At 37.7% G+C, this 27,087-nt stretch overlaps 1 protein-coding gene and 1 pseudogene across 1 annotated transcript; one reads left to right on the top strand and one right to left on the bottom strand.

Annotated features, from left to right (window-relative positions):
- Window positions 1-12,307: 12,307 nt before the first annotated feature.
- LOC126765289 (uncharacterized) lies at window positions 12,308-17,939 on the top strand. Its single transcript, XM_050483005.1, has 2 exons — window positions 12,308-12,958; window positions 16,418-17,939. The coding sequence occupies exons 1-2, from the start codon at window positions 12,533-12,535 to the stop codon at window positions 16,952-16,954; spliced, it is 963 nt and encodes a 320-aa protein (XP_050338962.1). The 5' UTR covers window positions 12,308-12,532; the 3' UTR covers window positions 16,955-17,939.
- A 1,603-nt stretch (window positions 17,940-19,542) lies between these two features.
- LOC126765627 (small nucleolar RNA U3) lies at window positions 19,543-19,743 on the bottom strand (annotated as a pseudogene).
- Between the last annotated feature and the right edge of the window lie 7,344 nt (window positions 19,744-27,087).

Below are 27,087 nucleotides of genomic sequence, written 5' to 3' on the forward strand. Positions count from 1 at the left end.
GGGCCCTTGTTGGTGGGGCTGCGCAGCCTTTTTTTTTTTGTTTCTTTTATTGTTTATTTTTGGGTTTTTGTTTTTTTTTATTTTTTTTTTTTTTTTTTAAAGAAAGTTTCTAGGGAGCCTCAATACACGTCCGTTTAGATTAAAGCTCAGCTAAAATTCAAAAGATAGTTTGCAACCAAACTCATTTTAATGATATTTAAACTTAACTATTTAAATTATTCGACTCTAAAAAAAAGCTTAGGGACACCACAAAAAGCTGTTTGCCATATGAGGATGAAGATCATTCCTTTTTACTATTTCCATTATTTTCAAATTCTTTTCCCCCCCCAAAATTCTGGACCTTCTCCAAAAAACGTTGACGCAATCTACTAAATCCTTTAGAGTAAAGTTGTTGTTGCACGATAAACTGGGGGCCTAATTGGTGGCTCCCACGTCTTCGTGAACTGAGTGGTTGAACTCTTCGTCACTACCCTTTTCCCGAAAAGTAAAGTTTGGATAAGTCTTTCCTGAAGATCACGTTTTTGACCTGTAGTCGAAATACCCAATTCCCTCGTTTATTCTTCGCCCAGTGACATTTAAAATATTATTTCGTTTAGGTCCATCGTAGTAGTAACAATATGTAAGAATATACTTATAACGTTAGCAATATAAAATTATCTTATAGTGTTTAGATTAATTCTAATTATTGATTTGATTCGAGTTCTTCTTAGCAAATTATTTTTACTTTAACAATGCTGTACTTCTCTTTTTCTTTACAAATTCATTTTGTTTGTTCTTTTAGATTAGTAATTTTAATTTGATTCAAATTCTTCTTAGCAAATTATTTTTTACTTTTACGGTGCTGTACTTCTCTTTTTCTTTACAAATTCGTTTTGTTTTATTATAATTTATACTTTTTATTTGTCTTATTAGACTTCGTTTTTTTTTTATAACTACTTTTTTTAATTATTTGCCCTTATTAGATTTTGTTCTTACCAATTTCCATTCTTGGTATATGTTATTGCTAGACTGTTTCCTTCCTTACTGCTTATTTTCTATAAATTTTTCTTATTGCATTTTTGTTCTTCTTCCTCACAATTTGTATTCATATGATATATTCTTGTTAGATTTTGTTTTTTTTTTACAACTTCTGTTCTTTGAAATTATTCTTCTGAAAAAATTTTTTTACATTTTCTTTTTTAAAAACTTCTTTTGTTTAAGTTATCTTCTAACGATTCAAAAATTTTTCCATCTTCTTTTATATTACTTCTTTTCTTTGAAATTATTCTTCTGATAATTTAAAAATTTTTACATCTTCTTTTATATAACCTCTTTTCTTTTTTAAATTATTCTTCTGACAATTTAAAAACATTTTATCATTTTCTTCTTATGATTCAACTATTTTTCATCTTTGAAGCGACTAGTCTTTTTCAACTTTTACACTTTTAACACTTTCCCTAGCCGAACACTGCACTCTCTATTAAGACTCTACGAATTTCTTCACGTATCAACCCAGATGTACGCCTTACGCTTCACGACGAGCCAAATGTCTAATAACAGGCTTAGACGATCCCTGATGCTATCGTAAAACTCTACGATGACGGTCTGCCCCACCTTTTCTTACTTGTTACTTCGTTCTGAACACGGCACGCTCTATTAAGACTCCACGAATTTCTTCACATATCAACCCTGTCTAATAACAGGCTTAGAGAATCCCTGGTTGAGCCCCAATTTGTAGGATTTGAAGAATTTTATTTCAATATATAGTGTTATCTTAGATATCACAAATTATTTCAAATTTGATATTAAAATATACATGTGGGATGCTTGTTTCTCGTCCGGCTGTCCGATTCCAATTCAATTGTTCTTGTCCCTTGGCGTTATAACGCTTCTAAGAACTCAACGCAAGCGTCCCAATGCTTCGTTGAGTTTTTGTTCCAGTCCATAGTTGTATTCTTCTCTTCGTCGTGTTCAGTAACATAGTCGTATTTATCCTACACTCGCCACCACATACTGTATATAATCCACATTAGGGTGCTTCAAAACAAATTTTTGAATTTTTTGAAGTGAAAACTTCATATGGCGCGTTGGGCACTTTTTTTGTGGATGAGCATTTTCAGCCATTCTCGCGACGGATGAGATTTTACACAGATATACTTCGCGTGTATTCTTATAATATATTATATGTATACTATACGTGCTCTTTGCATGGGCATTCGTTCGTGTTCTCGCGACAGACGAGATTACATACTTATATATATACTCAGACAGAGAACATAAAGACATAGAAGGTGCAAATTGAATTCTGGATGATGTTCGATTGGACGGCTAACAGAACTTATAAAGATTGCGATGCAGAATTTCACCATTCTCGCTACTATTTTGCGTGAAAATGAGCACGTTCTCTGGCAGAAATATATGTAAAACGACTGAATTCATGTGAGAATGAATAAAGAGAAATGCTTTGAAGAAAAATTTACAAAGTCACACAAGGAATGTAAAAAAGCATTCTCTGAGTCATCATATGAACTATTTTTTTTTTGAAAAATTATAAAAAATTTTAATTTTTTACAAAATCGTAAAATTAGGTAAAAAATAATTTCATTATATTTTTAATTATTTCAAAAAGTTATATTTTATATAATTTCTTCAAAGAAAATTGATGAGCTTCATGAAATATGCATATTCGCATTATTTCGTTATCATTTCCATATTTGCACCAATAGAATTTCCTATGGCATATAAGTATGTACCTACATAATATTTACTATATATGTATATTATTTCTTTGGCACATTTGTATGTATGTTTACAGCCAAACACGAGCCACATACATATCTACATACATTCATAATAGCAAGTGTCACTTGCCGCATCTTTCGCATCTCCGTTGTCGGTCAACCAATGGCCGAAACTGGCGTTTTGTCAAAGAGTCAAGTGCTAAACACATGGAGCGCGACAGACTGCAGCGACATCTGTCAAATATTAAAATACACACGTTCTTATGGACACAGTTATGTAGTTGTGCAGCTGCCTCAATAACTGGGTTCCTAAGAACGTGTGTATTCTAATATTTGACCAAAATGTCGTTTGCCAAATCGCGCTCATTGTGTTCAGCACTTGTGATAATAGAAAATCCAAGCTGTGCCGAAAACAATAAATGAATGGCCGGTTGTCAACGCTGCCCTTGCCGCTGTAACAGCTTTGCCTACAAACGTGCGTAAATATGTATGTATGCGTATGATTTTTGCGAGTTACGGAAAAATATTTTTGAATAGATAAATATTATAAATCGACAACTGCGTTGTTGCCACTTTTCTCACTTCTTTCTGTGAAGAAGCATCAGAAAGTTGTTCAATTTATGATTTTTAGCATTTGGATGGATTAGCATGGAGGATGGAGTCATGTGTAGAAGTTCACGCAAGTGAGGAAAGTTCTCTGATCGCCATTCACTTGGGAGTGCCCAGAAACGATTCTTTTACACATGGTTTAAGCAGCTCACTACTTCCGGTCTTTGACCAAGTATCCTCTGGGTAGCCTAAGAACATCCGTTCGAAGGCGAGCTAATGTGAGAAGGCGAAACATTCCCTACATAGGGTTGTGCGCTGGGCTTGGGACCCGCCTCGTAAAAAACAATACCAATGAAAAAGTTTAAACAGCCTCAGATGAGAGACCCCCCTTTTGATGACGACCATGCTATAATCGCGTAAGCGGTGTCTACGCCATTAAGCATTTGCCATCGTCGCGAAAAGACGCTTGTTGGCAATGGCATGCTCGGGGAGATGTTACGGCGTCTGTTTTTATGAATGAAGCGAGGTCGCTTGTGAAATTTGCCCTGCGTTTATGAATTAAATCGTTTTTATTGTAAAATTTACTACATTTGTCCTTCGCCAATTTGGCTGCCATATTGAGTTGTGACGCTTATGTTTTTTGAGACAATTGTTTTTGTAGAACAATGTTTCAATTTTTTGTTGGTGGTTTGTTCGGAAGTGTATACAAATATATGTACATATAAGTATAAATGAATGTAATATATATGAACATGCAGATCAATCCGCGCACATGTAATATATTGATAGGTAAGTGATAAAATCATGATTTGAATTTCTGAATGCGCACATGCGTATACATGCAATCATATGAGCAGATAATAAGATATACGATATATTTATATATTGTTGTGATAAAATCAATTTGTATTACTAAGACTCTTAATACAAAAATATTTATTAGTATAATATATTATGTAAAAATCAAATAAAACAATTAAATATACAAGTCCAAATTGGCTATAACTATTACTATTCATTCATTCATACAAAATTGTACCCATATCATAATTATGTTTACATGCCAATATGGAAATGCCGACGGCAAACGCAAAAGTATACATATTTGCATACATTGCGATTGGCTGGTTCAAAGCAAAAATTGAAGCATGAAAATATCACAATGCTGTGGTTGGGAGTATCATCATGGGCATGCATACAAACATATATTTATGCCTTCATATTCTTGGGTATGTGAGACAGAGAATACAATAAAAATATACGTTCAAGTTTTCACTTCAGCCTGCACTCCCGGAGTGCAACCCCCTCGGTTTTTCAACTCTTACGCTCTCAAATGTTAGTGATTGACTAACAAAAAATCCTCCCTCAAGCCAGGCGCTGTAGCTTAACCAAGAATGATAGAATACAAGATTACGACGACCGCCATTACGAAACGTCATAGTTCCGTGTTGAGAAGAACAAGAGTGAAAAACTGTCAAATGGCTTGCAAATTGTAAACAGAAAAGTAAACACTTTTGTAAATTCGCAAAATATTATTAATTCTTTCGATTTTAATGAAAAGTTTTAGTGAAGCGATTGAATATTGTTGAGTGAAAAGATTTGAATCATTTCTAAAGAAATATATCGGCCTATTGATAATAAAATTGTCTATTAAGTTGTGATTCAAATGGAGAAGACGTTTCTTGTGTTGTATATAAATATATACATATATTATAAGTTCAGATGTATCAGATGTATGAAATTATGATAAAAGAATTGTGAAATTATTAATTTAGTATTAAATATATCATTTCTTTTGCAAAATAACACCCATTTTTTGGCAACTTTGTGGATGTGCCTATAACTAATTATATACATATTCTCTCGCAACAATATTCTAAACATTCCACTGAAATTTTTCCTGCAAAGACGAATAAATTAATAATATTTTGGGAATTTCAAAAAGTGTTTACTTTTCGGTTTACAATTTGTATGCATTTCTATGCTTGTTCTTCTCAACGCAAAACTGTTACGTCACGAAATTGTTGAACAATGTATTTGTTTTTGTAAGAATTGTCAAGAGCTAAACCGAAAAAAACTAACTGTAAACTAGTGTCGTAATCTTGTATTCTATCATTCTTGAGCTTAACTCTAAGTGGTCGCGTTTTTTTTTTTTTTTTTTTTTTTTTAGGTTCCCATACATTTAACATAGGACTTTTCGTTCTTCATTCAAACTAAAATTTCACCAACTAATTTTCGTTTCTCGAAAATAACCATCTCATATTCATAAAGTTCACTTTTCAAGCTTTAAAAATGTCTGCGACAAAGTTTCATTATCTCAATTAGACGATTAAACATATTGATTTGAAACTTTGAATTTTTTCAATAAAAATAAAAAAAGTTTCTGAGAATAATAATTTTGTTTGTTCGACCTTTTTGTTATTGTAAAATTCTTAGAAATTAAAATTTTTGGAAAAACTCGGCGTCATTCGAGAGCTACATATATATATGTAGAATATTTGTACAAAATTTCAAAACGATCGATGCAGTGGTTTTTTCTGTAGGCTGGTCACCGACTTTAAAAATTACATATTTGGGAAAATCGATTCAAAGTTTTGTACACTCAGCGCAGGTAGTTAGAGGTACCGTTATTCAACCTGCTGTAACTTCGTTAGTTTTTCTCTGAATGACCTTAAACTTTAACACAATATTCTTGAGATGTTGATGGTTCAGAAAAAAATAAAAAAAAAGTTGTCAAACCTTAAGCACACCCCAGACCGACAATCTGATGAGTCGACATTATGAGTTTTCGAGAGAAAGGCTCTGCGCGTTGGCCATGGCGAATATCGCATTCGATGGAACGATTAAATGTATCAAATATACGACGACATTGACATAGTACAGCGAATTAAAAGGCAGTAACTACGCTGGCTAGGTCATGTCGTACGTATGGACGAAAACACTCCAGATCTGAAAGTATTAGACGTAATACCCGCCGAGGAAGAAGACCTCCACCCCGTTGGAAAGACCAGGTGGTGAAGGACCTGTCTTCGCTAGGAATCTCCAATTGGCGCAACATTGCAAAAAAAAAAAAACAAAAAGAAATGCGCTGTTATTAACTCGGCTTTAACCGCGTAAGTGGTTCCTACGCCTGTATAGAAGTTAATTCGAAGGTCCCATTGATTTAATATATTTTTTTTAGTCCAACGAAGATACGAATAATTTCAATGCCCTTAAGCTCAGTTTCATTCCAACTGAGGCTATGTGTTTAACTGCTAAAGTTTAAGTGAAAATGAGAATATTGTAGAAGGACTTTTCAAAACTTCTGAAACGCTGAGACTTCCCTATGACTTGACATTAAAATCACTGCCATATATATAATTACCCGTGGAATGGGTTGATCAATAGAACAACTAGTTAACTTACATTGATTGATTTACACTGACCTTTTCCAGTAACCACCATATGTGTATTAAATTCGTGGAAACTTCTGTTGGTTTGACAGCACAGACCAAATAGCTTTGAATACCAGTTGAAAAATTTCTTAAATCACTTCCATATAAAGTAAATAAACAAATTTCATTTCAATTTCCGAGTTGTCCTGGTAAAATTTTGATATTGATTTTGATGTCACTAGTATACGATTTTTCAATAGGGCACAAGTAGACCGATAGGGATAGGAATTTTTTCCCGCTCTTTTGACATTTCTCTTTAGTAAAGATTGCCATTTCATGACCGTAAAAATTACTACCGAAATTCGGAGTAAGGGGCCTAAACTTTAAATAGCGGGTTTTTCAATAATATCACTACAAAAGTTTTTTTTTAATTAAATCAGAAACGGTTTTGGGATATCAATGAAATTCTTTATTCCTGTGAAAGTACATGCGTACGTTTGCCATGAGTCATTATTGTATCCCGAAAAAATGACGGTTTTGTGCGGCTTATGGACGGGCGGCGTCAATGGGCCGTACTTCTTCCGTGAAGATCAAGACCGGGACGTTACTGTGATTGCGAATCGCTACCGCTCAATGATAATCCAATATTTTTGGCCGGAAATGGATGATATGGACTTAGACAATATGTTGGCCGCCTCGGTCGGTTTGACGCCGTTAGATTATTTTCTGTGGGGCTACGTTAAGTCTATGGTCTATGCCAACAAGCCAGCGACGATTGAAGAACTTCGTACAAACGTGAAATTGCGGCTGATTTAGGCTTGAAAACATACATAATGGCATCCAATGCACTTTCACACAAATAAAGTTTCATTGATATCCCAAACCATTTTTCTTTTATTTAAAAATGTGCAGCGCTCTTTTTGAAAAACCCGTTTCCAGGCAACAAAAACAAAAAGCTTTCCGCTTCACAAGTTATAGCGGAACTTGATCTTCCCATTAAGAAATGTAGTGTTTAGAAAATTTTATACACAACACAAAACGTTGTTTATAAAAAGCAAGAAAAAGCACCGACACTGACAAAATGCCACAAAGATGCAAGGATGCATTTTGCAAAAACACATTTGAAATGGACGTCAGAATGGGAAAATGTAGCTTTTCTGCAGAAAAAAAATTTCATCTTAACGGTCCTGATGGATTTAGTTACTTCTTGGCATAATTTGAAAGCAAAAGCAGAACCAAGGATGAGTAGGAACTTTGGTAGTGGAAGTGTTATCATTTGTGCAGCCTTTTATCATTATGGAAGATCCTGAATATGTTATTTTCTAACAAAAATGAACAGCGAAATCTACACGGACATTTAAATCCCATCGAGAATCCTTGGGGCATTTTGGCAAGAAACGTTTACTAAAATGGTCGCCAATTTAGCAATGCTTTGGAACTGAAGAGGGCAATTAAAGACAGCTCTGAAAAAATACATGACTATATCTTAAAAAAGCTAGTAGAAAGCATGAAAAACCGAATTTTCAATTTAATAAAATGTAATGGAGGGAAAATAAAATATTAATTATGTACTAACTTTTTTAATTTTATCTCTATTATGTATTATTGAAACATTCGGCTATACGAAAATCGCTACTTTATATCGTAATATCAGTAACATATTAGCAAAAACATAATGAAATTCGAAACTCTTTTTTTTTAAATAATACATTAATATATTGAATTAATGGTTTTGTTTTTGTTTATACTTTTAGTGCTAGACTTAAAAAAAAAGGTGCGTGGAGTCCCTACGCGCGGATGAAGTTATACTTCTTAGTGATATTCCAAGAAATGCATATCATTTTGTATGAAAGAAAACTAGAAAACTTAAATTCACATTTTATAAATTTATTATAATTTGTTATCTCCCCGAGCATGCCTTTGCCAACAAGTCGTCTTTTCGCGACGATGGCAAAAGCTAAAAATCATAAATTGCACAACTTGCTGGTGCTTCTCGCAAAAATCTGCGTCGATATGTATTCACGATTATACGTATTGATTGATTAATACGAGGAATGCACCGCGACCTTTGGTCTATTGTGCTCTCTCCTAACCTACATAGACTCACCTAGCCCCAGCGCATCGATGAAGTTCAATAGACTTCCGGGCGCTAGTGAGGCTATGCGATCCCTATCCGGAAGCATTGATCCGAGGGCCTTAGTCCTGCGTCTACAGACTGCTGTGCAGTCAAACAGCAGGTGCTCCGGGGTTTCAGGCTCCAAGTCGCAGAACCGGCAGTTAATGCAAGAGGATAGGCCCATGTTGTACAGGTGCCTATTCAGCTTGCAGTGGCCGGTATACCATGCGACCAGTAGCCTGAGTTTGTTCCTGGGGAGGTTTATTATAACCTTGAACCTGCTTAGATTGTATCCTCCCATTAGCAACTTGGCATGTCTCATACCACGCGTTTGCCGCCAATGCTCCTCTCTGCCCACTCCTTCTTCCCAGAGAAGTAGCTCCTTTATGGTATGTGGACCTACCCCAATTAAGGGTTCCGGTCCCACCATCTTGGTGGAGGCTGCGGAGCGGACTAGCTCATCCGCCAGTTCATTACCGCCTATACCTCTGTGCCCAGGCACCCAGATTAGGTGTACCTGGTTACGTTCTGCAAGGCTGTTCAGCCTCTCCCTCCACTCCTGCACTAATAGCGATTTGATTTCGTAAGAAGAGATCGCTTTTAGCGCCGCTTGGCTATCGCTGAGAATGGCTATTCTCTCATTGCGATAGTTGCGATGGAGGTTTATTTCTATATACCGACTTATGGCAAAAACTTCTGCCTGGAAAATGCTTGGGAACTCTCCCATGGGTATGGAGAGCTTAGTGCGTGGGCCCGCGATCCCCGCACTGATTCCTTCCGACATTTTCGATCCATCGGTGTACCACCTTAGCGTACTATTCCTCAGCATCAGTTCGAGGTTGGAAGCATTCCACTCGTCTTTGTTGCCGAGGGTGACCTTAAACTTCATCTTGAAGTTAACTGTTTTGGTAGTGCTGTCCCTCGGGAGGAGGGCTGATGGTACATCGCCACTTATCTTTTCCATCCTCTGGGACGAGATTACCCTACCTTTGCCCCACCCCTCTGCCGTTATTTGCAGAATTGTGTGCTTGGCCACCTGACCGATAACCAAATGAAGCGGAGTAAGCTCCATCAGAACCTCCAGTGCTGCCGTTGGACAGGTACGCATTGCGCCCGTCATGCAGACACAGGCTAGCCGTTGCAGCTTCGATAGCTTGGTCTTAACCGAAGTCTGCGACACTATTGAGGCCCAGGCCACCGCCCCGTATGTGATTATTGGTCGCACTATCATGGTGTACAACCACCTGAGGATCCTTGGCTTACAGCCCCAGGACTTGCCCGCCAGCCGGTTGCACACCATTAAAGCTTTTGTTGCCTTGACCAGAGTCAGGTTTACATGCTGATTCCACCGCAACGTAGAGTCTAGCATTAACCCTAGGTATTTGACACTTCCGGTCATTCCTATCTCTCTGCCCCCAAGTGTAAGGTTCCTGAGACCGGGTAAGAACCTGCGTCTCGTAAACGGGACTACGGTCGTCTTGGAGGGATTGAAGTTTAATTCAACCTCTTTACACCACATCTTCGCCAGGTTTAGACCTCTTTGTATTAGGTCACAGAGAGTATCTTCGTATTTGCCTCTTGCTATAATTACAATGTCGTCCGCATACCCTTGGCAGCGGATCCCATTGTTCGTTAGCAGTACTAACAGGTCGTCTACAACTAGACTCCATAGCAGGGGTGATAACACACCTCCCTGTGTGTCTCAGTAACTCTGGTACGCAATACAGATTCAATCCATCTGCGCACCGGTGCTGCCACTTTCCTTTTCTCCAGTGCCTTGGCTACACTTTTATGAGACGTGTTGTCAAAGGCACCTTCGATGTCTAAGAACGCGCAAAGCATCACCTCTCCATGCTCCAGTGAACTCTCTATTTCAGAGGTTATCTGGTACAGAGCAGTGTTAGTGGATCTATCCGCTCTGTAGGCGTGCTGAGCCGCATGCAGGGGTGCTCTCTTCAGCACTGTTGACCTTATTTCGTGGTCCACGATCTTCTCCATGGTTTTTTGTAGGAAAGACGTTAGACTGATTGGCCTGAAAGATTTCGCCAATGAGTAGTCTTTCCTACCCACCTTGGGTATGAAGATCACCTTCGATGTCCTCCATACTTCAGGGATGAACGCCAATGCGAGGCTTTCCCTCAGCAGCCGAATCAGGTGAGGCAGTAAATGCTGCTCCCCCTGCTGTAACAGCGCTGGAAAAATACCATCCACTCCTGGAGACTTGAATCTCTCAAACGAGGCCATTACCCACCGGATCGAGTCCGCCGTAAAAAGCCATTTGGCGGTACTCCAATCCTCGCGGGATGGCCTGTGTTCGATCATAGGTAGACACTGGTCTTCCCGAACCGTCTCCGGGAAGTGCGCCCGCAGAAGCTCCGTCGCTCTGTCCTCTGCGCTGGTCGTGAATGTCCCATCTCCTCTTTTGAGTGCTAATACTGCGTCGTTGGTGCCTCTGGCCAGAGCTTTATGCAGCCGGGCCGCCTCTGGCGTTGAGGTAACGTTCTCGCAGAATCTCCTGAAGCTAGCCTGCTTTGCAGACCTGATCGCCTTATTGTATAAAGTGTGATAGCTCCTATATTCCTCCCAGACCCCCGTACGCTTCGCTTTGTTGAATAGTCTGCGTACTTTTTTCCGGAGGTCTGATAGTTTCCTGGACCACAAGGGACTGTTTCGCCTGTCTGTGGTCATTTGTAGGGGGCAGCTGCCATGATAAGCGTTAATGACAGACTCGTTTAGCTTAGATAGCCTACTCTCCAAGCCTGGGCCTGACACGCTGTTATCGGTCTGCTCCCCCCTGCCCAATTCCTCACCTAGTATAATCCTGAAGGCATTCCAGTCCGCCTTCCGAGGGTTGCGCCTGGGGGGGAGTTTCCTGACCTCTGCCCTTAGCGTGAACCTTAAAATCCTGTGGTCTGACAAGGAGGGCTACGTAGAGACTCTCCATTGCGAGACCAATCCATTTGCAGGCTCATTGCTCAAGGTGAGGTCCAGCACCTCCCTCCTGTTAATAGTTACGAAAGTGGGTTCACACCCTACATTTTCAATCGCTAAATTACTGCCTAAGACATATTCTAATAGGGACTCACCTCTCGCGAGTTACGTCAGTAACAACGACGGCAGCTCCAACTCCAAAACCACAGTTAAGGCTTAGCCTCCACAATTAAAAAGCCAATGCACGAAAATACATATAAACAATCAAAAACGAAATATGCCGATTAAGCATAAACAGCAGTTTTAATTATTGTCGCTTATTACTTTGTAGCGACACTTACATACACTATTTATGTACAGAACGACACTTAAGCAATATGTTTGCATAAGGGTCGTTCACTTTATTATTGTTTATATTACTTTTCGAGCATTGACCAGTAAATTCTGCATATGCAGAATTTGTACACAAACAAATAAACAATAAGTTATCGTATAACAGCTTAGCAGCTGAACAATTTGATTATTATAAATAGCAGTGACATTGACATTTCAAGTTTAGTTCAGAAGAACCAATAAAGTAGAGTGCAGTTAATTATAACAACTTTGTGTTTTTATTTAATCTTGGCTCTACACACTTAACTGGCGCAGTCACGGGGTTACTTCTCTCAAGAAAAGTAACTAAAACGAACAAAAGCTAAACTGTTCAAGTGAAATTTAAATAAAATAAAATAAAATTAAATTAAAAGTTAAAATATAACTGACAGTCGAACGCCAATAAAATAAAATAAAATTAAATTAAAAGTTAAAGTATAACTGGCAGTCGAACGCAGTCAAAAAAAAAAATGGAAACACATAAAACAGAACAAGCAACCACATCGGCAGTGTCAATAGAAGCTGCAGCAAATCAAACTCCATCTGCCGCAACACGTCACTTGCCACATAACAATCCAACTTTTCAATTACCACTATCGGAAGCACTAAAAGAAGCAGCGAGAATCCAGGAGTTCCGAGGAGATAATACATACGACGTCACATCATTTATTAATGAAGTCGAACTTTTCATCGACTTGTTTGCCGGTACCAACGTGGAGGAGTATTTTTATAAGCGGCACGTCCAAAAAAAAATTCAAGGAGAAGCAGCTAACGCAATTAGAGCCCTCGACAATCCAAGCTGGACAGAAACAAAACAAGAACTCCTGAGGAATTTTGGAGTTCGCGAATCGTATCATCAACTGTACCACAAGGCGCTGAACGTAAGAAATTATAATGTAAGTCAATCTTTTTATTATCTTAAAAATATATTAGATAAATTAAACAATAAATATTATCAAGACCCGGGAAAACCAAAAGAGTTTTCTCCGGCAATAAACGAGGCAATGATATTAAAAACATTTTTGAGCAGCATGCCAGTGCATCTAGCCAGCATAATACATAGTAGAAGCATAGGGAATCTTAGAGAAGCATATTATTGTCTGGAGGAATGTGGCCTGGTACAGAATAAAATTAGGCCAAATCGCAACCCAGTAGATCAAAATAATTATCAAGGCAGGCAAACAATTAACCGGTTTCAAAACCAAAACAATAATTCGAGGCAAGATAATCCCCAAACACAACAACAATTTTCAAGAAATTTATACACAAGTAGAAACCAAAATAATGTCGCTCATCTTCAAGAAAATAATACCGATACAGAAGAAACTGGTGAAGTAAATTTTCAATTAACCAGCGAGAACAACAGTTACCGATAGTAAATTTAATAATAGGTAAAAATATAATTAAATGTTTAATCGATACCGGTTCTACGACAACCCTGATCGACGAACATTCGTTAAAAGAATATAAAAGGACTAAATTAGTAAAACCTAACATATATAGTACACTATCAGGACAGACAAAAGTAGACTTTGAAATTATAACAGAAGTACCTCAAGAATTCAATGACCCGAATAAAATGGCTTGGAAGGTAACGTCATTCAGAAATAAAAACTTCAACGGACTAATTGGTCAAAATATACTTAAAGCATTAAATGCAAAAATTAATCTTGAAGAAGATTTTCTTGAAATTAATAACAATAAAATAAAATTCATAAATACGAAAATCCCTACACTGGAACCTTCAACCTTAAATTTGGAAAACGTATCAAAACTCTATAGAGATGATATGAATGAGGAAGAGAAAAAATATATAGATTTGATTTTGCGAAAATATTCTAATATGTTTTACAGAGAAGGAGAAAAGTTAACCCACACACATAATATAAAACACCAGATAATAACAAATACGAATAAAGGCAGGTGAATGAAATGTTGGAGCAAAACATTATTAAAGAAAGCTTTTCCCCTTACAATTCCCCAATTTGGATAGTCCCCAAAAAATCGGATAATTCAGGGAAACAAAAATGGCGTATTGTTGTAGATTATAGAAAACTCAACGAAATCACAGTCGATGATAAATTTCCTATTCCTAATATAGAGAATATATTAGACAAATTAGGAAAAGCAAATTACTTTTCAACAATTGACTTGGCGAAGGGATTTCACCAAGTATTAATGAATGAAAACGATCAAAAGAAAACTGCCTTTTCTACCCCCTTCGGGCATTACGAATTCATCCGTATGCCATTTGGATTGAAGAATTCCCCTTCCACCTTCCAACGTTTGATTAACTCGGTACTTAGGGAATATATTAACAAAATATGCGTTGTATATCTCGATGATATACTCATTTTTAGCACTTCCATAGAAGAGCATATGAACAGCATAAAACAAATTTTTGCAAAAGTAAGGGAGTTCAATCTTAAAATCCAAATAGACAAATGCAATTTTTTTTGCAAAGAAACTGAATATCTTGGTCATACTTTGACCACAGAAGGAATTAAACCTAATTCAACAAAAGTTGAAGCCATTCAAAAGCTAAAGCTTCCCCACACTCAAAAACAAATAAAATCATTTTTAGGTATAACAGGCTACTATAGAAAATTCATAAAGGATTATGCTAAAGTAGCCCACGGACTTACAAAGTACCTAAAGAAAAATACCACAATTAATATAAAAGATACTCAATATATAGATGCATTCGAAAAATTGAAAAAATGCTCATTAACCCTCCGATTTTGAAATACCCAGACTGGTCTAAAAATTTTAAACTAACAACAGATGCTAGTGATAATGCAATAGGAGCAGTCCTTTCTCAAGAAAATCACCCCATCGCTTACGCTAGTAGAACCTTAAACGACCACGAAAAACATTATGCTGCAATCGAAAAAGAATTGCTTGCTATCGTCTGGTCAGTCAACTATTTCCGACCATATTTATATGGCAAACCATTTGAACTCTTAACAGACCATCAACCACTTGTTTGGTTGCACACAAAGACGAAAGGAAAAGATATTAACCCAAGACTCCAAAGGTGGCTCTTGAAACTTGGCGAATATAACATACATATTAACTACATAAAGGGTAAGGAAAATAAAGTAGCCGATTTTATGAGCCGAATAAATAGTCAATCAGGCAACATATTAAATACCGAAAACTTTGAAGAAGATAACACCACCTATCAAAATTTTACACCACTCAATACAGTAGTTAACAGATTTGCAACTCAAATTATAATTACAAATAATAAAACTCAAAACACGAAAGTAGCAAACGGTAAAATCAAAATATATATAAATTCAAATGATATTGAGACTAATTATATGGCCGATTTGTTTAGACAACATATAAAGTCGAAAAGGGTAGTTCGGTATACTTCCCGATAATTTATACAAGCAGGTTCAATCCAAGTTAGTAGAGTTATTTAACACTGAAATAAAATTTTATAAATGTAGCTTTAACGCGAAAGAAGTTTGCAGTGAAGATGAATTATTTAAACAAATTGCTAAATATCATATTAATGAAACAGGACATGCAGGAATAACAGAAAATTATGAAGGTATCAAAACAAAACTTTACTACAAAAACCTCAAAGTTTTCGTGCAAAAATATATAAATAATTGTGATATTTGCAACAGATAAAAATACAGTAGGAACCCTATTAAAGCAAAATTTAATATCACAGAAACACCATTTGATGTAAATGAAATTTTACATATGGATGTTTACACTATAAAGAAACATAGCTTTATCACATTCATTGATAAGTTTTCGAAACATGCAACAGCCATACATTTAGAAGACAGAAATAGTAACACAATTATAGAAAAAATTAGAATGTACTTTTCAATGAGAAGTAAACCAAAAAAATAATTACTGATAACGAGTTCAACTCAATAAATGTCAAAGATTTCCTAAAGTCAGAAGATATTGAAGTACATTTTACGAAACCAAACAACCATACCGGGAATGCAGACGTAGAAAGGTTGCACAGCACATTATCCGAAAAATTTAGAACACTTGAAACACAAAATTCTCAATGGTCAACACAAGAAAGGGTATACAAGTGTATCGAGTGGTACAATAAATCCATACATTCCACAATAAAAACAACACCCTTAGACATAGTAGAGGGAAAGATAGAAAAAACTCTAATTAAAAACAGAATATTAGAAGCAAAAAACAAAATTATAGAAAAAAGAAATGAAAATGGGAGGAATTCGTACAAAATAATCACGAAGGTTATGTAAAAAATTACAAAGCACTTAGGCATAAATATGAGCCTCGTTACAAAAAATTAAAACTAGAAAACATATACCCAAGCAACATTAAAAGAAAAAATAAATTTTCAGGGGCAATGGACATCAACAGGTATATTAATCCTGATGATAATACCACTAGTAATGTCAACATTAATAATCCAACCCATCAACGAAAACCATAATGGATATGTCGAAATAAAATTAACTGATGTACAACTAATTGCGGACTATACAACTATACTACATATTATAGATCTTACTGAAATCGAAAAGACAATAGGAAACCTCCAAGAAAACGTAGAACAACTTAAAATAATAGATAATAAGGAACTTCTCTTATCAAAAATAAAGAAAGCTAGGACTAGACTACATACCCTCCAGATAAACAAAAATAAAAGAGGTCTACTCAACATCGTAGGTTCAGGTCTCAAATGGATAGCTGGTACCATGGATTATGAGGACAGATCCGAAATAGAAAATCATATAAGTACAATAGATGAGAATAACCACAACATGATAGAAGCTTTTAATAACAATATACTGATAAGTAATAATTTCAACGAAACTATGAGAAAACTAGCTAAAACAATTGAATTGGATAGGCAAAAAAATTACAGAAAAATTTAATAGCATAGATCAGTCTAACAATGATATTCTTTCACATTTATTTTATATGGATATTACGTTAAAAATAAAAATTTTAAATGATAATATTGAACATATTCAAAACAATATCATTGCTGCAAATAGCAATATTATGGTCAATAATATACTAACATCAGAAGAAATACAAACTTTAGAAATCGATTTCTATAAATTGCAAAATATTAAATTAGGCGTAGCAAAATTTAAAAGTAATAAAATTTTGTTTTTAATAAAAATACCCAAAACAATTGTAAATGTAAAGAGATATTTTCTATCACCGCTTGCAGACAATAATAAGTTTGAAATTAACTTTCAAGAAACAGAAATTGTATATTACAATAATAATACATATGATTACTTCAATAATCCTAATGTAAATAAGCTAAGAAAAACAAATCTTTGTATATTCAACAATAATGTATGTCCAAAAATCAAAAATGTAAAAGCAGAAATAAAAGAACTCGAACTTGGTGTCATTCTTGCAAAAAACATAAATAACACAAAATTAATAAATACTTGTGATGAACGAAATGTAGCATTAAATAATAATAATTTAATAATTTTTAGTAATTGTAAAATAGAAATAAATAATGTAATTTTTTCCAACTATGATAAAACATTTAAAAATAGCTTCGTTAAATTACCCACATTTATGTACAATAATACAAAATTAACCTTATCATTAGACGAAATAGTCTTGAATGAGATAGACAACATCAAAAATATCAAAGAATTAAAATTCGATAAAAATATTCACTCAACATCAATCATTATAACTTTTGTAATCATATTATTGATAATAATTATCACTGTGAGTGCTATTGTCCACATATACAAAAAATTCTCAATACTTAGAATAAAAATTCGGGAGAATTTTCAATCAAGGGAAGGAGGAGTTACGTCAGTAACAACGACGGCAGCTCCAACTCCAAAACCACAGCTAAGGCTTAGCCTCCACAATTAAAAAGCCAATGCACGAAAATACATATAAACAATCAAAAACGAAATATGCCGATTAAGCATAAACAGCAGTTTTAATTATTGTCGCTTATTACTTTGTAGCGACACTTACACTATTTATGTACAGAACGACACTTAAGCAATATGTTTGCATAAGGGTCGTTCACTTTATTATTGTTTATATTACTTTTCGAGCATTGACCAGTAAATTCTGCATATGCAGAATTTGTACACAAACAAATAAACAATAAGTTATCGTATAACAGCTTAGCAGCTGAACAATTTGATTATTATAAATAGCAGTGACATTGACATTTCAAGTTTAGTTCAGAAGAACCAATAAAGTAGAGTGCAGTTAATTATAACAACTTTGTGTTTTTAATTAATCTTGGCTCTACACAGCCAATGTCGGTGCTGCCCCGTTCTGTGTGGTGAGCGTTAGGTGATGAGAGGGAGCTTGTGCCGTTTGCAGTGCTCTACCAGCCTTTCCACCGCCTCCGGGGGCGCCGTCGCTGTCTCTCCCGGAAAGTATGCTGAGGCCAGGACGAGGTCTTTGCCCTCAGTATCCCTGGCCTGTACCGCCACCAAGTCCTGTGTCAGAAACTCTGAAATGCAAAAGAAATCAATATTGCTTCTGACAACTATACACGTCCTAGGTCCCAGATTACCTTATTTGCCTCCGTCTTGAGGCCCTTTATCTCTCTCTTATAGACCCAAGGCTCCTGGATCAGCAGTGCGCCCAGTTTCTCCGCAGTGAACCTGCTTGTAATGACAGCTGAGGCTGCCGCCGCATGATGCAGGTTCACTTGGGCAACTTCCATGACGTCGGCCATCATAGAATGGGCTCGAGGAGGGAGAGATCCTCTACCCCGCCGTCAACCGCACTGCTGCCAATTGGGCCTCCTAGTCCGTCTAGGAGCTCTTGCGTTGAGGGTATCTCCGTGCTCCGGTCATCTGCGGGGACGTCAGTGATCGTTGCTGGCCCTGCCTGTCCGGACTTGCTCCCGCAGGTCTGCTCCGACAACTCGTCCACCTCCATTCTTGTTTCCTCCGGGGCGGACACCGGCACTGCCTGATTGTCGACGCTCTTGTCCTGTAGAGTCTCAGCCGTTTTAGCTTCATTGCTCGCGGTGTCAGCAGGCTTGTAGGGCCGCATGACGACCGTGCTATACCTGTAAACCTGTACAGGCGGAAGCTCGCGGCCCGGACATACTTATATGACTCATCGTTGATGTAAAGGTGTAACCTCCATCCCTCAATGTCACCTAGTTTCTCCTTCTTGCTTCCTGCAACACACCAGGACGCGATACTGAGTCCCCGGTTCTGGTTCCTCACCAGGTTCAGGGCGTGCTCGTATGTCCTGTCCCCGCTCCGAGGGACGTATACATACTGCTACAGCGGAAAGGGGTGACAATCGGCCATTACTTTACTTATGCCATAGAAATTATATTGCTACGAATATGGAAATGACAACGAAATAATGCAAATATGCATATTTCTAAAGGTCATTAATTTCTTTGAAGAAATGAATGATCCTGAGAAGTATAGTCTTAACTTTTCAACGGCCAACGCAGAGCGTTTCAACCAAAAGGAATTCATTCATTAAAATTACCACTCAGAAGTCGTTTTATCCGTTGTAAGCGAACGATTTTCGAAGAAACATCATTTCTAATATGCCACAAGGCAAAATTAGAAATGAACTTCTTAAACCTCACGCTGTCAGATAAAACGATATATTGTCATCGCGGGTCGATTTCCAAAAAATGTAATTGAAGACTAACTACAGAAATAATCCTGTAAAGTATAGCCTTAATTTTTCAACGGCCAACGCAGGGTATTTCAATAAAAGGGCACATAAAATAGTTGAGAATTCGCAGAAATGAAAGACAAAGGAAAGAAAAAGGAGTATAACTTCAATAACGAACAAGCATACAAACATACATATGCGCAGCAGCAGCAAGGAAAGAGGTAACAATCGGCGATCCATTGAATATATCTTTCGTGCATAACCAAACCATAATAAGGACAACGCAATTCAAGTGTCAATGGTGGTGTTGGTGGCAAGCGCTTCAAAAGTGACGACGAGCACGTAGGTTCGAATCCCAACAGAATTTATTTTAAATTGAGTATGTCACCAACCATAAATTGAAACATTGTTCTACAAAAACAACAACAGCATAAGCAAGGCAACATTGTGTTGTTGGTAGAAAAGCCGAGCTGTGCCGAAAGAAACGAACAAGCGATCGTCCATTGTCACCGCTTCGCTTGCTGCTCGAACATCTTCGCAGACAAGGTTGCGTAGATTCATATTGAGCAAGGTTGCGCAACCTGAATCTATCGCAACCTTTTCCGAACTCGTATAAGAAGTATAACTTCAAAAATACATTCGTTTAAATCAAATGTGAAAATCTAAATCATTTGTGCTACTGAAATAGTTTAACAACAAATGAAATGTAAGTATATGGAAGAAATATTATAAAAATATTTATACATATTTAATCCCATTTGGGAGTGTATGATTTTAACGACCGTTGTGCCAAAAATAACTTCTTTAACCACTTTGGCGTTAAAGTCGCCAAGCACATGTTATCGTGGCGGGGGTAGCTCTGGTAGCGCTTCGAGCGCTCATAAATGGTATCTTTGGTTCTCTTCCGTCGGGGAGAGGACGCAAATCAACGAAATTTTGAAGAACTTCGCTTTAATGCGGATTGTAGCGAGACGTTCATTCATCGGGGTGAATGCCAGAATTCGGCGATGGAGTCTCTCTTCCACCACGAATCCCACACCAAATTTTCACTCCTTGATATGGCCAATGTAGTAAGTGCCACTAGGACCTACTCGTCTCAGTCCTTGTCCTGTCCATCGTACTTTTTGGACGGCGGTGAGATAACGCGAAATTTAGTGAGCTTTGCAAAATGAGCTTGAAATGTAAGAAACTGAAATGCGATGGAAAAATTATATTTTTTATTTTTTTAACTTAATTTGATTTACACTCTATTTGAAATTAATGTTTTATTTATTCTTTTTTTTTAATTGAAACTGCAAGCTTAAAAACCATAAAATTGTATAAGCACAAAAAAGCTGGTGTAATGAGTAAAATTAAATGCAATAAATTAAAAACTATAATTATAATAAGATAATATAAATAAAAAAAACCAAATTGAAAAAAACCCCGAAGGAACGAAAAATATCGAAAAAAATTGAGAAAGTATAGTGGTAAGGTTTGCGTTTTCATTTGTGTGTCACCATCTTGTCAACTTTATGATAACAGTAAAATTTCTGAGTAGTTTGGTTATATGGAATATCTTTTTATATTTTAATCATAACTATGAAGATATTTGTCTTAAACCCAGTGTGATATACGGCATCGCTGAAATATTGGTTAAAAGTATATTTTTACAATGAAAAATACAAAATTTATTAAAAAAATTTTGAAAATTTTCAAAAAATGAAACGTTGAAAATCATGTTGGTATAGCCTTCTTCAGTTTGAATGGGTAAAAACAACTTTAAGGCTCACAAAACACACGTATTCAATTGAAAAAAAAAAATAGAAATTCTAAAACTCACTTTAATATAACCTAAAATTAACTAATATCGGGTGATTTTTTAAGAGCTTGATAACTTTTTTTAAAAAAAAAACGCATAAAATTTGCAAAATCTCATCGGTTCTTTATTTGAAACGTTAGATTGGTTCATGACATTTACTTTTTGAAGATAATTTCATTTAAATGTTGACCGCGGCTGCGTCTTAGGTGGTCCATTCGGAAAGTCCAATTTTGGGCAACTTTTTCGAGCATTTCGGCCGGAATAGCCCGAATTTCTTCGGAAATGTTGTCTTCCAAAGCTGGAATAGTTGCTGGCTTATTTCTGTAGACTTTAGACTTGACGTAGCTACGTAAATAAGCAAAATTGCCGCATTTGGGGTGAAGAGCAACCAGAAGCCGTTCAAGAACTGCCCATGCATCCCGAAAAATGCACTGTTTGGTGTGGTTTGTACGCTGGTGGAATCATTGGACCGTATTTTTTTTCAAAGATGCTGTTGGACGCAACGTTACGGTGAATGGCGATCGCTATCGTTCGATGCTAACAAACTTTTTGTTGCCAAAAATGGAAGAACTGAACTTGGTTGACATGTGGTTTCAACAAGATGGCGCTACATGCCACACAGCTCGCGATTCTATGGCCATTTTGAGGGAAAACTTCGGAGAACAATTCATCTCAAGAAATGGACCCGTAAGTTGGCCACCAAGATCATGCGATTTAACGCCTTTAGACTATTTTTTGTGGGGCTACGTCAAGTCTAAAGTCTACAGAAATAAGCCAGCAACTATTCCAGCTTTGGAAGACAACATTTCCGAAGAAATTCGGGCTATTCCGGCCGAAATGCTCGAAAAAGTTGCCCAAAATTGGACTTTCCGAATGGACCACCTAAGACGCAGCCGCGGTCAACATTTAAATGAAATTATCTTCAAAAAGTAAATGTCATGAACCAATCTAACGTTTCAAATAAAGAACCGATGAGATTTTGCAAATTTTATGCGTTTTTTTTTTAAAAAAAGTTATCAAGCTCTTAAAAAATCACCCGATATATGAGATGATCTTTTCATCCGATTCTTCGAAAACTATACTGCTTTGGCAGTCACTAGATGATTCTCTGTCTTGTTTTTTGGAAGAACATGTTTTCTCAGACTCCAGAGGGTACGCTTTTTCTGTGGTGCAGGAATTTGTTTGTTGAATTTCGTGAATTTCCTCCGTATTGGCCGTTATGCAAATAACACCCGTGAATAAATTGGAAATAGTAATTAAGTTTGTTGAAATAAAATACATAACGTACTTAGCTATGCTTACTAGACAACTTACTAGACCTTCTTCTTCTTCTTAATTGGCGTAGACACCGCTTACGCGATTATAGCCGAGTTAACAACAGCGAGCCAGTCGTTTCTTCTTTTCGCTACATGGCGCCAATTTGATATTCCAAGCGAATCCAGGTCCTTCTTCATTTGGTCCTTCCAACGGAGTGGAGGTCTTCCTCTTCCTCTGCTTCCCCCGGCGGGTACTGCGTCGAATACTTTCAGAGCTGTAGTGTTTTCGTCCATCCGGACAACATGACCTAGCCAGCGTAGCCGCAGTCTTTTAATTCGCTGAACTATGTCAATGTCGTCGTATATCTCGTACAGCTCATCGTTCCAGCGAATGCGATATTCGCCGTGGCCAATGCGCAAAGGAGCATAAACCTTTCGCAGAACATTTCTCTCGAAAACTCGTAACGTCGACTCATCTGTTGCTGTCATCGTCCAAGCTTCTGCACCATATAGCAGGACGGGAATTATGAGCGACTTATAGAGTTGGGCTTTTGTTCGTCGAGAGAGAACTTTACTTTTCAATTGCTTACTCAGTCCGAAGAAGCACCTGTTGGCAAGTGCAATCCTGCGTTGGATTTCCGGGCTGACATTGTTGGTGGTGTTAATACTGGTTCCTAAATAGACGAAATTATCTACGACTTCAAAGTTATGACAATCAACAGTGACGTGAGAGCCAAGTCGCGAGTGCGACGACTGTTTGTTTGATGACAGGAGATATTTTGTTTTGCCCTCGTTCACTGCCAGACCCATTATCTGTGCTTCCTTGTCCAGCCTGCAGAAAGCAGAACTAATGGCGCGGGTGTTGAGGCCGATGATATCAATATCATCGGCATACGCCAGCAGAACTTATAAAAGATTGTACCTGCTCGATTAAGCTCTGCAGCTCGAATAATTTTCTCCAGCAGCAGATTGAAGAAGTCGCACGATAGGGAGTCGCCTTGTCTGAAGCCTCGTTTGGTATCGAAAGGTTCGGAGAGGTTCTTCCCGATTCTGACGGAGCTTTTTGTGTTGCTCAACGTCAGTTTACACAGCCGTATTAGTTTGCGGGGATACCAAATTCAGACATCGCGGCATAAGGGCAGCTCCTTTTCGTGCTGTCGAAAGCAGCTTTGAAATCGACGAAGAGATGGTGTGTGTCGATTCTCCTTTCACGGGTCATTTCCAAGGTTTTGCCGCATGGTGAATTTCTGGTCGGTTGTTGATTTTCCAGGTCTGAAGCCACACTGATAAGGTCCAATCAGTTTGTTTACGGTGGGCTTTAATCTTTCACACAATACGCTCAATAGGACCTTATATGCGATGTTGAGGAGGCTAAATCCACGGTAGTTGGCGCAGATTGTGGGGTCTCCTTTTTTATGGATTGGGCATAGCACACTTAAATTCCAATCGTTGGGCATGCTTTCGTCCGACCATATTATACAAATAAGCTGATGCATGCTCCTTATCAGTTCTTCGCCGCCGTGTTTGAATAGCTCGGCCGGCAATCCGTCGGCCCCTGCCGCTTTGTTGTTCTTCAGGCGGGCAATTGCTTTTCGAACTTCTTCATGGTCGGGCAATGGAACGTCTGCCCCATAGTCATCGATTGGGGAATCGGGTTCTCCTTCTCCTGGTGTTGTACGTTCACTGCCATTCAGCAGGCTGGAGAAGTGTTCCCTCCATAATTTAAGTATGCTCTGGGCATCGGTGACTAGATCTCCTTTGGGGTTCTACAAGAGTATACTCCGGTCTTGAAACCTTCTGTAAGCCGCCGCATTTTTTCGTAGAATTTTCGAGCATTACCCCAGCTTATCAAATTCTTCATACTCACGAATTTCGACCTCTTTCTTTTTCTGTCTGCAAATGCGTCTCGCTTCCCTCTTCAACTCTCGGTATCTATCCCATCCCGCACGTGTAGTGGTCGATCGTAACGTTGCGAGGTAGGCAGCCTGTTTTCTCTCCGCTGCGACACGGCACTCCTCGTCGTACCAGCTGTTCTTTTGCACTTTCCGAAAACCAATGGTTTCAGTTGCAGCTGCACGTATAGGGGTTTGAAATGCCGTCCCACAGTTCCGTTATACCGAGTTGTTGACGAGTGCTCTCAGAGAGCAGAAGTGCAAGCCGAGTAGAAAAACGTTCGGCTCTCTGTTGTTATTGCAGCTTCTCAACGTCGAACCTTCCTTGTGTTTGTTGGCGTGCGTTGTTTGCTGCACAGAGGCGGGTGCGAATCTTGGCTGCAACAAGCTAGTGGTCCGAGTCGAAGTGAGACCTCGGAGCGTACGCACGTCTTGAACACTGGAAACGTGTCTTCCGTCTATCACAACATGATCGATCTGGTTGCTGGTATTTCGATCCGGAGACAGTCAGGTAGCTTGATAAATTTTTCTACGCTGGAATCTAGTACTACAGATAACCATATTTTGCTCTTAGAAGGCATCTTTGGTCACATCGTCCTTCTCTTCCGTCGGGATGTGGGCGCAAATCAGTGATATGTTGAAGAACCTCGCTTTGATGCGGATTGTGGCTAGATGTTCATCCACCGAAGTGAATGATGGTAATCTTTCATTGGGAGCGCTTTTTACCCTATGTAGGGGATGTTTCGCCTTCTCACTTTAGCTCGCCTTCGAACAGATGTTTTAGGCTACCCAGTGGATACTTGGTCGAAGACCGGAAGTTGTGAGCTGCTTGAGCCACGTGTAAAAGAACCTTCTGGCCACTCCCAAGTGAATGGCGATCAGAGAACTTTCCTCACTTGTGTGAACTTCTACTCATGACTCCATCCTCCAGTTACTTGACCTGGTTAATGGAAAAATGCATAGCGATCCAATGCTTACACTGTCGTCTGTTGAAATCTGCTTCAGAAAAAAAAATTTTGTTCATCGGGAACAACCAGTACTTCTGATTTCACTTAAGGCTCCTTGGCCAATTTGAACTCGCAAATATGATTTTGTGAACAATCCGACAAAACCATATAGAGGTAATTTGATTGTTTGCTCTCGAGTAAAGTGCTTTACTTCGACAATAAAATGTACATTAAGAGGGTACTTGAATATTTCGTCCATTGGCGAACTTTGTGTGTAGAATATGGTAGTAAGGACAGACAAAACCACCCCGTTTGCACGGAAAAAATCAATTAGTTCTATGATATGTAAAAGAGCCGCGTTAGGTGAAAGATATGGCGTCTATTTACCTTAATTCCTGTTATGTTATAACTCTTGATTGCTGATTTTGCACTACTGACAGCCACGTGTTCTCAAAATTCCAAATGCGAGTTCCTGAAAAAGTTAAGTTTAATATACTCATCATCCAGCACGTTTAAAAACGAAAATTCATTTTGACGGGTGAATTTTTTTTTATTGAATTGGAATATTTTTGAAGCTGCTAGAATTTCAATGCAATGGCTCTGTGCATATTTTCCATATTCAATTAAATTTCTGCATTAAACATAAAAGCAAAATAGCTCTTCTTTCGGTCCCAGGTCACGTTGGTATTCCTGGAATCTAATATGCCTATAACGCGGCAAGATTTTTTCCTCGTTTCTCAATAAGGTCTAATACCAAACCGATTTCAAGAAAATGACAAGCCGACATATTTACGAAAATAATTTTGCGGACTCGAAGAAATTTCAATACAAATACGCAAACTTCAAGCAATTACTGGAAAAGAAATTCTACCCCAGCAACATCTCTCGGCAGTAAGCAAAAAAATTACATGTTTAAGAAGCGGACGTGCGCAAATCATTCACCAACACCTTCATATAAACAGCCCTACACAATCATGACCATTCTGCTTTAGAAAGTATTAGGCAAAAACATCTTAATTCTAGACAATAGCAACCATTGTTAAATACACCATGTTATGCAAATATAACTATTATAAGTAAAAGAAGGAAAAGAAGAAAAAGTTTTCATTTTGTATACTCTATCAATTTCATAAATTTAACCAAGTACAAAAACTACGTGGTTTATTTAAGTATATCCTTATGCAAAATACTTTTGTGAGGCACTGTACAGGTATGTGGAGTTGACATAAACTTAATCTAATTTATTTTTAACACAAATTTTGGATACACCTAATTTAAAACTTAGTGAAATAAAAAAGGAGGATAGGCTAATGTGTAGAAGTTAACGCAAGTGAGCAAAGTTCTCTGATCGCCATTCACTTGGGAGTGTCCAGAAACGATTCTTTTACATATGGCTCAAGCAGCTCACGACTTCCGGTCTCTGACCAAGTATCCTCTGGGTAGCCTAAGAACATCCGTTTGAAGGCGAGCTAAAGTGAGAAGGCGAAACATCCCCCACATAGGGTTGTGCGC

Source organism: Bactrocera neohumeralis, unplaced genomic scaffold, assembly GCF_024586455.1.
Source record: "Bactrocera neohumeralis isolate Rockhampton unplaced genomic scaffold, APGP_CSIRO_Bneo_wtdbg2-racon-allhic-juicebox.fasta_v2 cluster10, whole genome shotgun sequence".
Classification (NCBI taxonomy): domain Eukaryota; kingdom Metazoa; phylum Arthropoda; class Insecta; order Diptera; family Tephritidae; genus Bactrocera; species Bactrocera neohumeralis.